At 42.3% G+C, this 14753-nt stretch overlaps 1 protein-coding gene across 1 annotated transcript in view; it reads left to right on the forward strand.

The window, feature by feature from the left end:
* The window catches only part of MYMK (myomaker, myoblast fusion factor), a 28674-nt gene extending 19198 nt beyond the window's left edge, over nt 1-9476 (forward strand). The window contains exon 5 of the mRNA XM_015819976.1: nt 9330-9476. Within this exon, the coding sequence (XP_015675462.1) occupies nt 9330-9476 (147 nt within the window). The remainder of the gene's footprint in view (nt 1-9329) is intronic.
* The last annotated feature ends 5277 nt before the right edge of the window (nt 9477-14753 follow it).

Below are 14753 nucleotides of genomic sequence, written 5' to 3' on the forward strand. Positions count from 1 at the left end.
CGTCTCCCTCCAGCGACTCCATCCAGCCGAAGACTGGGGAGTCACCCAGCAGACCGGGGAGTCGCCCAGAATACCGCCGGCGAGCTCAGCTCCCCGAAACTGGGGTCGTGGCCAAGCCTCCGACCCTCAAGAGGCCCCCATCTCTGCCGAGGGCTCCGTTCCGTCACGGAGCTAACCCCGGTAGGTCCGCCATCTTCCGTTGCAGCTGTCTAGCTGCATGAATGCTTCAGGCTTGAATTCTAATTTTAATTGTAATGCCATCAGAGCATCTCACCCTAATAGGTTTACTCCAGCCTCAGGAATATATAACATCTCAGTATTAATTTTCTGTCCCCCATCAATCCCCAGGGGATTGATTTTGGGGACTTCAAATCCTTCCCCTTTTACCCCAGAAACTCTGATCACTTTCCCACTTAATTTCATTTTGGAGTTAATACAGAAATGGAGGTTCGGGCTGCTCCTGTATCTATTAGAAATACTAATTCTTCTTCGCTGGGTCCCACTAATAAATTTATCAAGGGCTCTCCGTGGGATTTAAATATAAAGTGCCCCTGACATCCCTAATATTGATCCTCATCCTCTTTCATTAACTAGTACACTTGCGTTTCCTTCTGTTGCACGGGACAATCCTTCTTAAAATGTCCGGGCTGGCCACACCCAAAGCATCGCCTTATGCGTTCCTCCCGGCCCGTGCCGTTCCTACTTCCCTGTATCCTTCCCCTGAATCCCTGATTCTGACTTCTCCTGTTCCAGTTTGCCTTCCCACGTCCTCGTCCTCCTTCCGGAGCTCGAGGGGGCGGGGGTTCTTGCTGCTTTACTACCTCCTTAACTGTAGCTACCATCATTCTCCCTTTCTGCTTTACTTTCTCCGCGTCCCTCTGGACATACACTTTCTGAGCCTCTTTTAATAGGTCATCTATAGGTTTGGTAGTCCAATTATCCAGTCTTTGCAATTTCTTTGAAATATCTGGCCAAGCCTTAGTCACGAACTGAATCCTAACGAGCGGCACATTTGCCGCGACATCAGGATCCATTCCTGAATACCTTCTCATGGTGTCCTTTAATCTTTGTAAGAAGGCAGCGGGGGATTCCTCTTTTTCTTGCTCAAGGCTTAGAGCTTTTGTCATATTTTGTGCTTTTGGGACTGCCTCTTTTATTCCCCTTATTCCTCATATCCTCCATATTTGTCCTATGTGCCTGATTGTTATTATCCCAATCAGGACTCACAGTGGGAATTTTATCCTCCCCCTTTATATTGTTATTAGTTGAAGGGGGTTGGTCCCGCTCCCAGACTCTTATCGCAGCAGCCCGGATCAATTGCCTCTCTTCCGCCGAGAACGTGTTTTGTATAGCCATTAACTCATCCCATGTATAAATGTTTGGTCCTAATAAATTGCCTATCTGTTCCACTGCTCCCAAAGGGTCCTCTATCATATTTTTCATTTCTTTCTTAAAAGATCTCACTTCAGATGCTCGGAGTGGATCCTGTACAAAACTTATTATTGGCTGGCCCTGGGCGTTTATTCCGTTCGGAACCTCTCTCAAGGGAAACATTGTATCCCTTTCCTCTATGGGTTTAAATGGAAAGTCTCCTATGTCCTTTTTACATTGTTCCAATTCTTTCCTCAAGGCTTTATACTGATTAACTTTTTGTCTTATTTGGGGGCTCCCTGGGGGGGGGCGGCACACCGGATGGAGCCTGGGCTATGTTAATCGGACCCGGACTATACGGTAGGGGTAAATACTTTCTCTTCTCATTGGCTTCCTCTTCTTCATCTACTAAGAAGACACGAGAAGGGGGGATTTTTTCTGATATATTGGCCCATTTGCCTGGATTCCAGACCAGGGCATAATCTAGTTCATTATCTAGGGATTCACAAGCCTTAGTTCTAACATAATCATATAAGTTTTGGCAAGTGAAATAATCATTAGTTCCTAATCGGGGCCACTCAATTTTCTCGTCCTCCCACCATATAAAGCAGCACAAATTTACCATATCTTCTTTTGTTAAATTTAACATAGTAATCAGTTTGTTATATGGTGGTTTCCCCCAGTTTTCTAACAGTTTTCCTAATGGACTGTGGGGATCTATTTTTAGTTTTGGATTTTTCCTAACCTTTTTCACACACTTCCTCCCCTGGGACCCATGGTTGGTTTATCGCACAATTCTTTCGTCCTGACCAATCTAATGAGACCACAGTTCGCTTCACCAAGCCACTTTCTCCTTTTACTCAGGAGTCCGCTCTCACTCCGCCTTCCCAGTCTTCCAGGACCCTCGGGATATCCACAGGTTGTGTATGTCTTGCCAGTCTTTAGGACTCTTGGGGCGTCTCACACACATCTCTCATAGATCTCAGACTCAAACTGCCCTACCCAACCACCCCCAACCGCCTAGGTTTTATTCCTTGATTTACCCCAAGTTTTACTCACCTAGGTTCGTGCACGAAGTTTATCCTCCCCCCTTACCAGGTCCTTGTCCTGGTAATTCTCTGGTCCCCTCTCCTCAGTTCTTACCAATCACTATTTGGTCCGTGGGCCTGGCTCTGTTCCGTTTCTTCAACCTGTGACTGCAACCTTGGACCATTGAAATCAATGGGGCATGCCTTCCTCAGTTGACCTTGCCTCCCAAAGATGCAGGAACAGATGCCCGAGGCCCCACGTTTGGGCAGCCAATTGTTGGAAACGTGATTAAAACACCAACAAAGTTGGGTTGGTAAGAAAAGAGTTTATTCTGCAGAAAAATTGAAAAGCGGTTTGCAAAGCGCGGTGAATCCTGATGAGAGACTTCAACAGGAAGTTCTAAACCCAGAGATCACACAAAAATATTCAAACTCATAACATTATATACACTCCTATTGCAACGCCCCCGTCCCCTCCCCTTAGGTCCCATTTGAGAGGACTTCCAGGGGAACAATCTGTCCAATCTGCCTAGCCAGAATACATCGGTTACATTGTTCCGAACTTCCCTCTGCCATCCTTTTGTCTCGTTAAGTGTGTCTTCTAGCCAAGCCTCCTGGAATCTAGTGCCTACGTGCAGGGCTTGGCTAATCTTTCTATTGTTAATCAATTGAAACCGTTTTATTTTTAAACTTCTCCGTTTCTCACATCTCTATTCTGTCTTATGGGAAATATTAGGAACCATGGGCATAGAGAAGCCACTCAGGCAGGATCTGATCCTAAGCTGCTGCTGAGTAGCAGGTTTTCCAGAATAAACCCAAAGTCCCTCTGGAAGCCAGTTTGGTCCATTAGTTTCTGGGGGGGGGGGGACAATCCAATAGGACCAGCCTTCCTGCAGAGGGGGTGGAGTCTTACCAGCAAGTGATCTGTCTGACCAGCAAGTATCTCCCCCAAATGCAGCACACTCTGCCTTTGCCCCAGCTGAAAAACCAGATTGGGTGTATTACTGCTGTTCCAAATTGGCCCCCATGCTGTCTACAATCTCCGGGTCACCCTCCAGCTTTGCACCCAGCAAAGATAGATCAAAGTCCCCCAGGACCATACAGCCATATGGGGAACTCAACCACCAACCCAGCCACAGAACTGAATTGAATTCTTTAGAGTATTTATTGTCCAGGAATTCAGGTAGGAAAGTCACTGCGCAGCAGGGAGGCTGCTATAATTCCAATGGTCCTTTCCTGGTGCCCAGCTTAAGAAACAGCATCAAGCAACCAGCAATCTGTGGACCAAGGTCTCTGGGTGCCTCTCCGGGGAGGGGGGGTTCTCAGCTAACACCAGACCCAAAAGCTGGCCAGGCAGATCTCGCTCTCTCACACCAGCTAAGTCTGGACAATGCGTGCCAGAGAGCAGTTCCTGCTTCTGAAGAAGGAGGGATGAAAGGAGCAAGATTCTCAGATGAAGTCACCATCCTTGGTGCAATCTTTCTTCAGGTGGGTGGAGGGGGGTTCCTGGGTGGAGACCATCCCTTCTTTAAGGAAGACCTACTAGGAAGACTGTCCTCCTCTGGGTCTTTTGTGAAGCAGAGTGAAGTGAGGAGCTCCAGGCAGGGCAAGATGGAGGAGGGGGGGGTGTCTTTGGCCAGCAACAGATAAAAGAACACTGCTCCCTTTTCTCTTGCATGGAGAAAGAGATTTGAGGAGCAGGGGGTGGGGGTCTGCTTCTTTAGAAGGCCCCTCTCAAATATTACCCACACCATGCAATTTTCATGTCTCCATAGCTTAAGCCCCATTCTATCAAGGACCTAATATCTGGGGTGGACAATTGCATTGCTTAGTTGTCCTCTCTGAAGGGAGACAGGATGAGAAATGGTTGCTCATACCAGGTGGGTCCCAGGACAAAGGAATGGGGGGAATGGCATAGTCCAAGCTGGCAGTCTCATTTCCATTGAAATCATTTATTGGGGGGGGAGTTTGTGTGTACATGATTATGGCTAGCTTAGGCGTCTATGACTGGGACAACAAAGACATATTGTAGAAAAATGAATGAATGAATGAATGAATCTATCTATCATCTATCTCTATTTATCTCTCTCTCTCTCATCTATCTATATCTCTCTATATCTCTATATCTTCCAATATTTCACCAATGTTAAGCAAAGTTGCAGGTTTCCCTTTCCTTCCTTCCTTCCTTCCTTCCTTCCTTCCTTCCTTCCTTCCTTCCTTCCTCCCTCCCTCCCTCCCTCCCTCCCTCCCCCCCTTTCTTCCTTCCCAAAATAAAATTAACACCCAGACTTGGTTTGGAATGTACTAATAAAAAAGCTTTCCTCAACCTTTTTGACTTTGATTACCATACCAATGTCTTACTAATGCTCTCTTCCCAATCTTTTAGNCCCTCCCTTCCTCCCTCCCTCCCTCCCTCCCTTCCTCCCTTTGATCCTGCCATAATATAGCATGTGGTTACTTAGATATTACCATCCTCTCATGCACTATTCCTTTCATTAACAGTAAAATTTAAATAATGCCTTTATAACTGCAAAAAAACTGGCTATTGAACAGTGTGGAAGTAAAAAACACCCCAAGCAATAGCCAACCAAATAAAAAAAAAAACCCAGAGACTCCAGGACTCTGTTTGCAAAAGCTTATTTCTATCTCTGTTTCTACGAGGAAGAGAAGAGCAGACCCTTATCCAGAAGATTGCAAAGTAAAAGTCCAACTATGCAGTGAAACCTGGGAGAGTCTCTAGTCGTCGGAAACTCTCAAGGGTCAGTTCCAGCCAACAAAGACAATATTGAGCTAGACAGGCAAGACCCCTTTCCATGTTCCTGTCCCAGAATAAGAAACAATTCTCTATGGAAAGAAGAGGAGGAGGAGGAGGAGGAGGAGGAGGAGGAGGAGGAGGAGGTGGTCATCAAATAGTGTCTTTAAAAGTCTGGAAATCTTTGGCATGGTGGAAGCTGGAGGCGTGCCAGCTTTGAGGGTGTAGACTTCCTTCTGAAATTAGGCTGCCTGGCAAGCAAAATACTGACTAGAGTCTTACAACTGTCCTGATGGTTGGGTGTCAACTGACACAGTTGTGTGTTGCCTCCTCTGTCATCAACTAGAATATTTGGAATGTTGGCCAGACCTTCGACTGGTTTATAAATCATTAAGTCAGATAAGCTTTAACTGTGATATGAAGATTTTATGGCTGTGGATGGACATGGACTACAGCACAGGGGAGAAAAGTCAGCTTGTGCTGCCCTGGGGAGAGGGAGCTGCTATCTTAGCTTGTGAAGGCAGGATCTGCCAGACAGATAGAGGAAGGTGGTGGATATTGTGCTGAGGGGCAGGTGGTGAGAACTGTGGAGGGCAATTGGATGCAGCTGTCTGGGACAGTTGGCACTGGAGAATCTGAATGAGCAGCTGGGCATTGTGGCTTATGGAACTGAGGGAATATTCAGATCAGGGAGAGAGGCAGGAAAGGAGAAGGCAGACCTGACGTCTTACACGGCATCAATTCCCAGTTCCTGGGTTCCAAGAAACTCCTTGGCAGTCTTGGTCTCTGGTGGCTCCTGCTGCTAAATGCCAGGCCTCCCCCCTCCAAATCACAGAGGAGAGGCATTATCAAGACTCCCAGTGGGCAGTTCCTCTCTCAAGAGATTCTGGGGTGGGGTTCTGGCATTGGTTCTCGACCCATAACGGTGGAGGAAGGTTTAGGGTCATTTGGGAAGCCCTAAGAGTTTTCGCAGGCACCACTCAACAGGTAGTCAGGCATTCAGCTCCAGGCATCATTGCTCTTGCTCCACAGGTGTCTCTGAGGCACAAAGGCTTCCTTGGCCAAACTGCTCCAGCTGCTACTGGCTGATTCCACCTGCCTCCCCTCAGCATAATACCTGAGTGCACATCAGGTCCAGGAGTAGCTAGGTGGTCCCATCCTGCCTCTGGCTTTTGTGCTGAGATACTTGTTACATGATATGAATCAGGGTCATTATCACTGATCCTTTGTCACAACCAGGCCGTTCTCAGTTGCCTCCATTTTGGTCTGGCCAAGCTTGAGAGCTTGAGGAAATTCCTTTGATGGCACTTTGGCGAAGGCTTCAACTTCCTCTTAGGTAAGTGGTTCTCAACCTTGTCTTCACCACGGACCCCCTTTAAATACCTTTTGTGGCTACCGGCCATGCCCATGGACCCCCCCAGACATAACTCAGGATTTAAATCATAACATTTCTTCAAACTTTCACAGATCCACTGTGGTGACATTGCGGCCCCCACCAGGGGTCCACAGACCACAGATTGAGAACCACTGTTTTAGGTGATCATCGCTTCTTGAGCTTCTGTTCAGGAGCCGAAATGTCAAAGGAGGTGCCTAAAGTGCCATAAATTCTCCAAAGTCCAAAGTTATGATATTTGGAAGCCAAAGTACTAAAAATGGATTGTGGATGAAAATCCTTAATGGCTATCATGAACTCTTAAAAACAAGAACTAAGGGATGGGAATTTGTAGCTGTGATCCTTAAATTTTTCAAGGCCAAAACCTAAGTCCGGATGTTATATGCAACACAGGCAGAGCTGTTTGTCAAGAAAACATATAATCATAGGATCATAGGGCTGGAAGGGGCCGTGGAGGTCTTAAACCACATAAATATGCAACTCATATTCTTACTTATGCATACATTTCTCAATGACCTCCTGAAGAACAAAAGGTGGTGCTGGTTGGGCTACTTCATGAATTGGGAAAACTTGAGCATTCGAGAGAAACAGAAGGCTATGAGAGTAAAGGCGAAGGTCTAAATAGAAAAGAAATAAACCAATAAAACACATTTAACATTTAAGGCATTTACAGGCATTAATGTGAGAGTGACTTAATAAGACTCATGCCATTGTTAGGACATCCCATCCAACCTCCTACCATAAAAATTGACTTAAAATAGATTTAAATATGGTGAAGTAACTGTATTCAGCTTGGCACCCTAACTAAGCATGCAACCCTGTTTGGTCAGCACAATTGCTGGTCGCTGGGCACACACAAAAAGGACCTGGCAGCTCAAATCTTACTACCCACAGAATCGGGTTTTGGATCCAGGGGCACTTTAATAGGAGGAGGCAGGGAAGGTTTTCATGGTGTTCAAGGCAGTTGGATCTCTGAAGGCAAAATGATTCATGGGAAAAAACAGGAAATATTCAATTTGCCATCAGAAACCACACAGCTGAAGGATATTAATCTTCATATGGTTCCCTTGGCAATCTTCGGCTTGAGCCAAAATTACAAATATTGAAGTATGAGGAGCAGAGATCCATGCACGCAGGCAGTCAAGGCATTCCAGATAAGATGTTGGTGATGTGGGAGCTCTGTGCTCAGGATGACTAGTAGAATAATGGATCTGTCCCTGGCCCCAGAATGTCTCACAGAGTTTCTGATGAGAAGACTACTCAAATCTTTTAGCAAAAGATGGCTTGATATAGACAAGAGGATTGTTGGAGACAACAATGAGATATGCTTAATCTGAGACTTTTAGGGATTTACTTCTCTGAAAGTGACTCCTTAACAGAATAACAGAGTTGGAAGGGACCTTGGAAGTCTTCTAGTGTCCAATCCCTGCTCAAGCAGGAGACCCCATACCATTTCAGACAAGTGGCTGTCCAGTCTATTCTCCAATGATGAAGCACCCACAACTTCTGGAGGCAAGCTGTTCCACTGGTGAATTGTTCTCACTGTCATGACATTTCTCCTTTATTCTAGGTTGATAAGTTTCCATCTGTTGCTTCTTGCCCTGCCCTCAGGTGTTTGGAAAATAGGTTGGTGGCAGCCCCACAAATATTGGAACACTGCTATCACGTCACCCCTAATCCTTCTTTTCATTCCTTTACTTTCATTAGCAGGGAAAATGCATATTTTTCCACAGCATAATCAGCAGCAGTGGCATATACAGAACACTCCTGGCTCTTCCTCTGCTCCGCCAGCAAAACATACACCCTTTTGCAGCACAAACAACATACAAAGTGCAGCTGGGCTGCAAACAGTGAGGAAAGCAATAGTCTCCTGCCGTTGCTGATGGTGATGTTAATCTAGCAATCCATAGTGAGGTTTCTGGGAGGGTGAAGACTGAATTTCCCCCTCTCCTGCCAACAGTGTTTAAGGTGCAAAAATCGATATGCAGTGATGCAGATAAGGAAATGTATATACTTGTATTTCTAGGTTTGCCTCTGAGATGGCCCTCCTACACCCACACACATGGCGCCTTCAAGAGAGGTTTGGTAGGATCTTTTCTTAAGACCATTTCATTAAAAGTCACTAGTTTTCAGGAACACGGAGTGCCCTCCCAATCAGCTCATCCACCTTAAAATCCTTAAGCAGTTTAATCACCCCAGGGGCTCTGGGTCCAAGGATTATTTCTCATAGAGACTAATGTAGCTCTCCTCCTACAATGTTTATTTAGCTCCCTAAGATCCAAGAGCTACCCATTTGTTTCCTAGAAGAGGTTTTGTTCTTGTTCACAGCAATTTGTCCATTCTTCACCTTGAGGACACCCTTTGGTCCTAGAATCTTTGAATCAAGCTGTCTGGATGCTGTCCCAGGAAAAGAGTTGAAAGTTGAAACTCTCTGATATACAAAAGAAATAACCATATTTTCCCAATGTAGCCAAATGGGAAGCTATGGTCAAGGAATTATTTCCTGGCTGATTCTTGGCTAACATAAAGGATGGTGTAGAATGATGACATATGTGCAAAGAAATCACTGATCTCTGGACTTAAATCTTGTCTGAATAAGGGTAGGCTAGGACCCACATCATTAGCCTAAGGATGCTCCACCCCTCTCTCTCTTTTAAAAATGCCTTTCAAGCTTTTTTCTTTCATTCCACAAATGCAGTAGAGATCCAGAATACAGAGAGAATAATATGCAGCATCTAGATGTGGCTTTCTTGATGCTGATGTGACCAATTTTGCCTTTTCCTAGGACTGGGATTACACCTACGTGCATAGCTTCTACCACTGTGCTCTGGCCATGTCTTTTGTCCTCCTCCTCCCCAAAGTGAACAAGAAAGCAGGCAATGGGGGATCCCCTGCAAAATTGGATTGCTCAACTCTCTGCTGTTGCGTATGAGGACTCAGCCCTTGGAGTGAAGGTTCAAGGGACTTTTTCCAGGCCTGCAGATGCAGCTAAAAGCAGCACCATGGGCACTGTTTGGTAGGTCTGAATTTTGTAGCCTATCCAATTCTGGGTTCCTGTATACTCCATCAGCAGCTTGCTTGGCTTGGCTCAAATATTATGTAGATCTGCTTTGTTGTTAAGTGATTCTAATGGTATGGCCTCAGGTTGGCTTCTCAAGTTGCATATAATTCTATTAAAGGAATAGTGCCCTACATTGCAATGCTTCTCCTTTACTTTGCAGGCCAAAATTAAACACACTAAAAGAAAGATTGCTGAAAGAAAGACATGGCTTTCTTCTTAGAACTGGCCCCAACAAAGTTCTTACAGAAATCAATTAAAGCCATAGTGTCCAGGGCCTTAATTAACACTTGTTCTCCTGCTCCAGGGGTGCTTTGGAAAAAGGGGAATGTTCAACCAGCACAAAATGCATTTGCTAGACAATGTTTGCTGTGTCTATTGGTGATCATATCACATCTGGCCACTACTATCTGCTCTGTTCAGTAAGATGCTTAGCTTGCTTTAGAGCTCTTAGGTTCTCCCCTTTCTGAAACCAAGAAGTCTGAAGCACAACTGGGACTCAGGTAAATCTGCCTATTGTTCTTTATGATGCTTGTACATGAGCAGGGGTCTGGCTTTCTGAGCAGACCACTTCTACTTGGGAAATTTCTGCACAAGAATTGAGGTTGACCACCTGTTGTTACCTTCACTCAGGCTCCCAGGGGCAATTGGGAATACTGTTTCTGTAGTTTTCTTTTGTATAGCCTTTTAGGATCTGAATTTTTAGTGATGTTCTTATTGTATAGTGTCTCATGCCATGCAAAATTGTATTCACAAATGCAGTAATTATTGACACTAATAATATTTGCTTCTGGCCACCCTGGAAATGTTAGCTATGAAATATGAAATAAACCTGAAATGAAATAATTATATTTGATCCTGAATGCCTCTATTGTTGCCATTGCCATCAGTAGGGGGAAGAAACAGAGCAGAGCAGAATGGTTAGAAGGAAAAAAGGGTCCAGCATGAATTCATGTGGAAGCAGACACATGTGTAGGGAGCCCTCCTCCCCAAAAAATAAAATCAACTAGGGAGCAGTCTCCCAAAATAAGAAAAAAGTTTCCTTGAAATAATAATTCTTTCGCAAACAGGGAAATCACTCAAAGAAGCTTTTTGCAACAAACTGAGTGCCTCAAAGATGCTCTTTTCAGAAGAGGATTAGCAAACTATACAATGAAAAAGGAGAGTTGGTATATCAGAATGAAAGGAAGAAAATGGTGGCCTATGAGTTTTATAAGAAATTATATAAAGATGTAGAACGGAAAAATAATGATGATATACTAAAATATTTGCAATTAGCTTATCTACTGAAAGTTCCAGAAGAGATTAAAAATATGTTAAACAAAGAGATAACACCTTTAGAACTATCTGAGGCAATTAAGAAACAAAAAAAACAATAAAGCCCCAGGTCCGGACGGTTTACCAATAGAAATATACAAAATTATGCAAGAATCTCTAAGTCCAATATTAATAGATCTATTCAACGAGGTTTTGAAGAATGTGAAAATTCCAACTTCATGGGAAGAAGGAACTATCACTTTGATCCCCAAGGATAATTCAGATTTGGCGTTCATTTCATTATTAAATTCGGACTATAAAATTTTCATGGCCATAATGGCAAAACGTCTTGAAAGATTCTTAGTAAAATTCATACATACGGATCAAAATGGTTTTCTACCCAAAAGATACATAAGAAATAATGTCAGGATCATATTGGACATATTGGAATACTATGAGGCTCACAATGAAAAACAAATGGGATTAATCTTTCTTGATGCACAAAAAGCATTCGACAATGTGAAATGGGATTTTATGTTTAACCAATTGGAATACATGGATTTTGGGGAGAATTTCATAAACATGTTCAAAGCAATTTATTCCAAACAGGTAGCTAAAGTGATAATTAATGGAGAAACTACTAAAAGCTTTCAAATCCAAAAAGGTACAAGGCAAGGTTGTCCGTTATCTCCACTATTGTTTATATTATCCCTGGAGGTACTAAACAGAATGATTCAGAAAGATGAGCAGATTAAAGGTTTAGAGATCAAGAGAGAAATTTTCAAATTGCAAGTCTTTGCGGACGATCTTGTTTTTATAATTGAAGAGCCACTACAATCGGGGATAAGGCTAATGGAAGTATTGGGTGAATATGGTGAAATGGCAGGCCTGAAGATAAATAAGGAAAAAACTAAAATGCTCATGAAGAATATGATTAGAACACAGAAAAATGAACTAGCTGATAGATTAGGCATTCAGATCACAAAGAAAATAAGATACTTAGGGATACAATTAACAGCTAGGTGTGTGACAATTAAAAGAGACAATTATGATAAATTAATGGAACAGATTAAAACTGACTTGGATACCTGGACAAACCTTCAGCTCTCTTTTATGGGTAGAATCGCCGTAATCAAAATGAACGTACTACCTAAAATATTATTTCTATTTCAATGTATACCAATTAAATTAGAAAAGGAATTTTTTCGAAATTTCAACCAATCCATACTTAAATTCATTTGGCAAGGAAAAAAAGCAAGGATTAAATTAAAATTATTACAGGATGCTAAGGAAAGGGAGGGTCTTGGTCTCCCTGACCTGGAAAAATACTATCAATCTACAATTTTACTATGGGTGTGGGATTGGATTCGATTGGAAAACCGGAGATTATTAAAATTGGAGGGTCATGACATGCAGACTGGATGGCACACGCTATGTTATGGGACGAGTAACATAAAGTTCACCAGTACTTCCAGAGGCACTACATTAGACGGGCGTTAATAGATGTATGGACCAAAATCCGGCAACAGAATTATAGGCAAGTTCCCAATTGGATTTCAACATTAGAAATGTATATACACCCAATGTTTATCCAGTTAGGGAAGGTAATAACTTATAAAAACATATTAGACGAGAGAGGAGAATTAAAATCGAGGAAAAATCTTCAAAATGCAGGGATAGAATTAGAATGGTGGGCATACCTCCAACTACAAACAAGATATAGGAAAGACAAAAAAGTGTGGGGTATAAAAATAGAACCGACAGAACTAGACAAAATATTATTAGGGCCCGAAGATAAAATGATTAAAAATATATATCACTTTCTTTTAGATCAGGCAATGTATGAAGAACAGGTCAAGGAGACTATGCTAATTTGGAGCAGGGATTTTGGTTTCAGTATCGATCGGCATATTTGGCAAGAACTGTGGGAAAGAAATAGGAAACTCACTCTAGCTACCTCGTACAAGGAAAATCTCTATAAGATGTTTTATAGATGGCACTTCCCACCCACAAGGTTAGCAAAAATGGGTCCAAACATATCACCTTTATGCTGGAAATGTAAAACAGCAATAGGATCATATTATCATATGTGGTGGGAGTATTGGAATAGGATATGAAGATGGCTGAAAGATATATTAATGTTGGACTTAGAGTTAAAACCTGAACTTTTCCTGTTGGGAATAACTACAGAGAAATACAATAATGGAACAATCTATTTGCTGTTACATATCTTGACTGCAGCTAGGCTAGCGTTCGCGCAAAAATGGAAGAGCAAAGAAATTCCCACAGAGGAAGAGACACTATATAAAATATTATCATGTGCAGAAATGGACAGGCTTACAATGGTATTGAAAGACAAATGTAGATCAGTTTATTTCAAAACCTGGAATAAATTTTACTGCTGGAGGGATTCGAGGAGGACGGTTGGGATTATAGGCTAGTGAAGGAAATAAAAAAGTTATTCTTTTAATAATTGTAGAAATAATTGTAGAAATGTAATGCCATTATATGAAACTGTCTTTCTAGTACAAATGTAACACTGTAACGCAAATGTAACAAGGTAATGTCAAAATGAAACAGGAATGTTTACTGTTTCCTGCCCATGTAAAAGTGACTACAAATGGTAATCAGCAAGGATTTCCTGCCTAAAAATTCTCAGGACACAGGATGACCAAATGTTTACTAACTTACACTTTGAGTAGAAATCCTACTATCAAAGAGGGGGATTTTGACCCTAGGTGAAAATTACAAATAAACAAGATAACAGCAGATGGACTGAAGAGGTCAGGTTAACAAAGTACAACTTCAAAGTACTTTATAAAGATGAAAGAGCTTCTCAGATGTGTAGGGGTATAAAATGCAAAATGCAAAACCAGGCCAATGTGCTCCTGGAAACCAATCCAAAGGGGAAGGCTCCAGGGGGCCGTGTTTGCAAACGCTCCTCTCTTCTATATTTCTTTTTCTTTTCTTTTTATTCTTTGTATGTTATTTTCCAATAAACCTTTGTTTTGTTAACCAGACTTGTCTTCGTATTGTGAGTATCAAAATTTGGGCTTTTTACATCTCACACTAGCGTTAAGATAGAAATATATGTAATTTTAGGTTAGCAAATAGAGAAATAGATTAAGTATTGTATATAAAATTTAGATGTATATTTAGAGATGAAGAATCGATTGTAAAATGTGGAATAATTTGATAAGAATGTATATACTGGAATGTCGCGCTATATCCAATGTTTCTTTAACTGTATTCTAAATAAAATTTTGTAAAAAAAAAAAAAGATGCTCTTTTCAGAAGGCAACTGGACTTTCTTGTGTTTCTTTTGAAGAAGTTTTGCTTCTCATCCAAGAAGCTTCTTCATCTCTGACTAGATGGTGGGGAGTGGAAGGATTTATATTGCTTGAAGACAGATGGTCATTTGCATTCCTTTAGAGAGTCATTGAAACCATTTTGGAGGTTTAACTGTGTCCTCAGAGTCATCTAAGAAGTGCAAATTGGCTGCAGAATGTTTTCTGCCCTGTGTCCTTTCACTGTTGAAAATTGCACAGTCTGTGCTGTCTGAATCTCAAACTGAAGCACAAACGGTTTCTTAGTCTGCAATATTTTCTGGAAATCCGTTCATACTCTCTCACCATTTGAAGGGTGTTCATCCCAAAGTGCATAGCTAAATGTCTATGGAGATTCTCAGTCATCCAGTCAGAGCTGATGAAGCTTCTTGGATGAGAAGTGAAACGTCTTCAAAAGAAACACAAGAAAGTCCAGTTGCCTTCTGAAAATAGCACTTTTGGGACAACCATACCTGGATGACTGAGAATCTCTATAGACATTAAGCTGAGTGCCTGTGAATGAGATACTTGTGTATCCATTCATAAAAGCCAAGCACTCCTATGAATG

Source organism: Protobothrops mucrosquamatus, unplaced genomic scaffold (assembly GCF_001527695.2).
Source record: "Protobothrops mucrosquamatus isolate PMUCROS unplaced genomic scaffold, P.Mucros_1.0 scaffold1036, whole genome shotgun sequence".
NCBI classification, from domain to species: Eukaryota; Metazoa; Chordata; class Lepidosauria; order Squamata; family Viperidae; genus Protobothrops; species Protobothrops mucrosquamatus.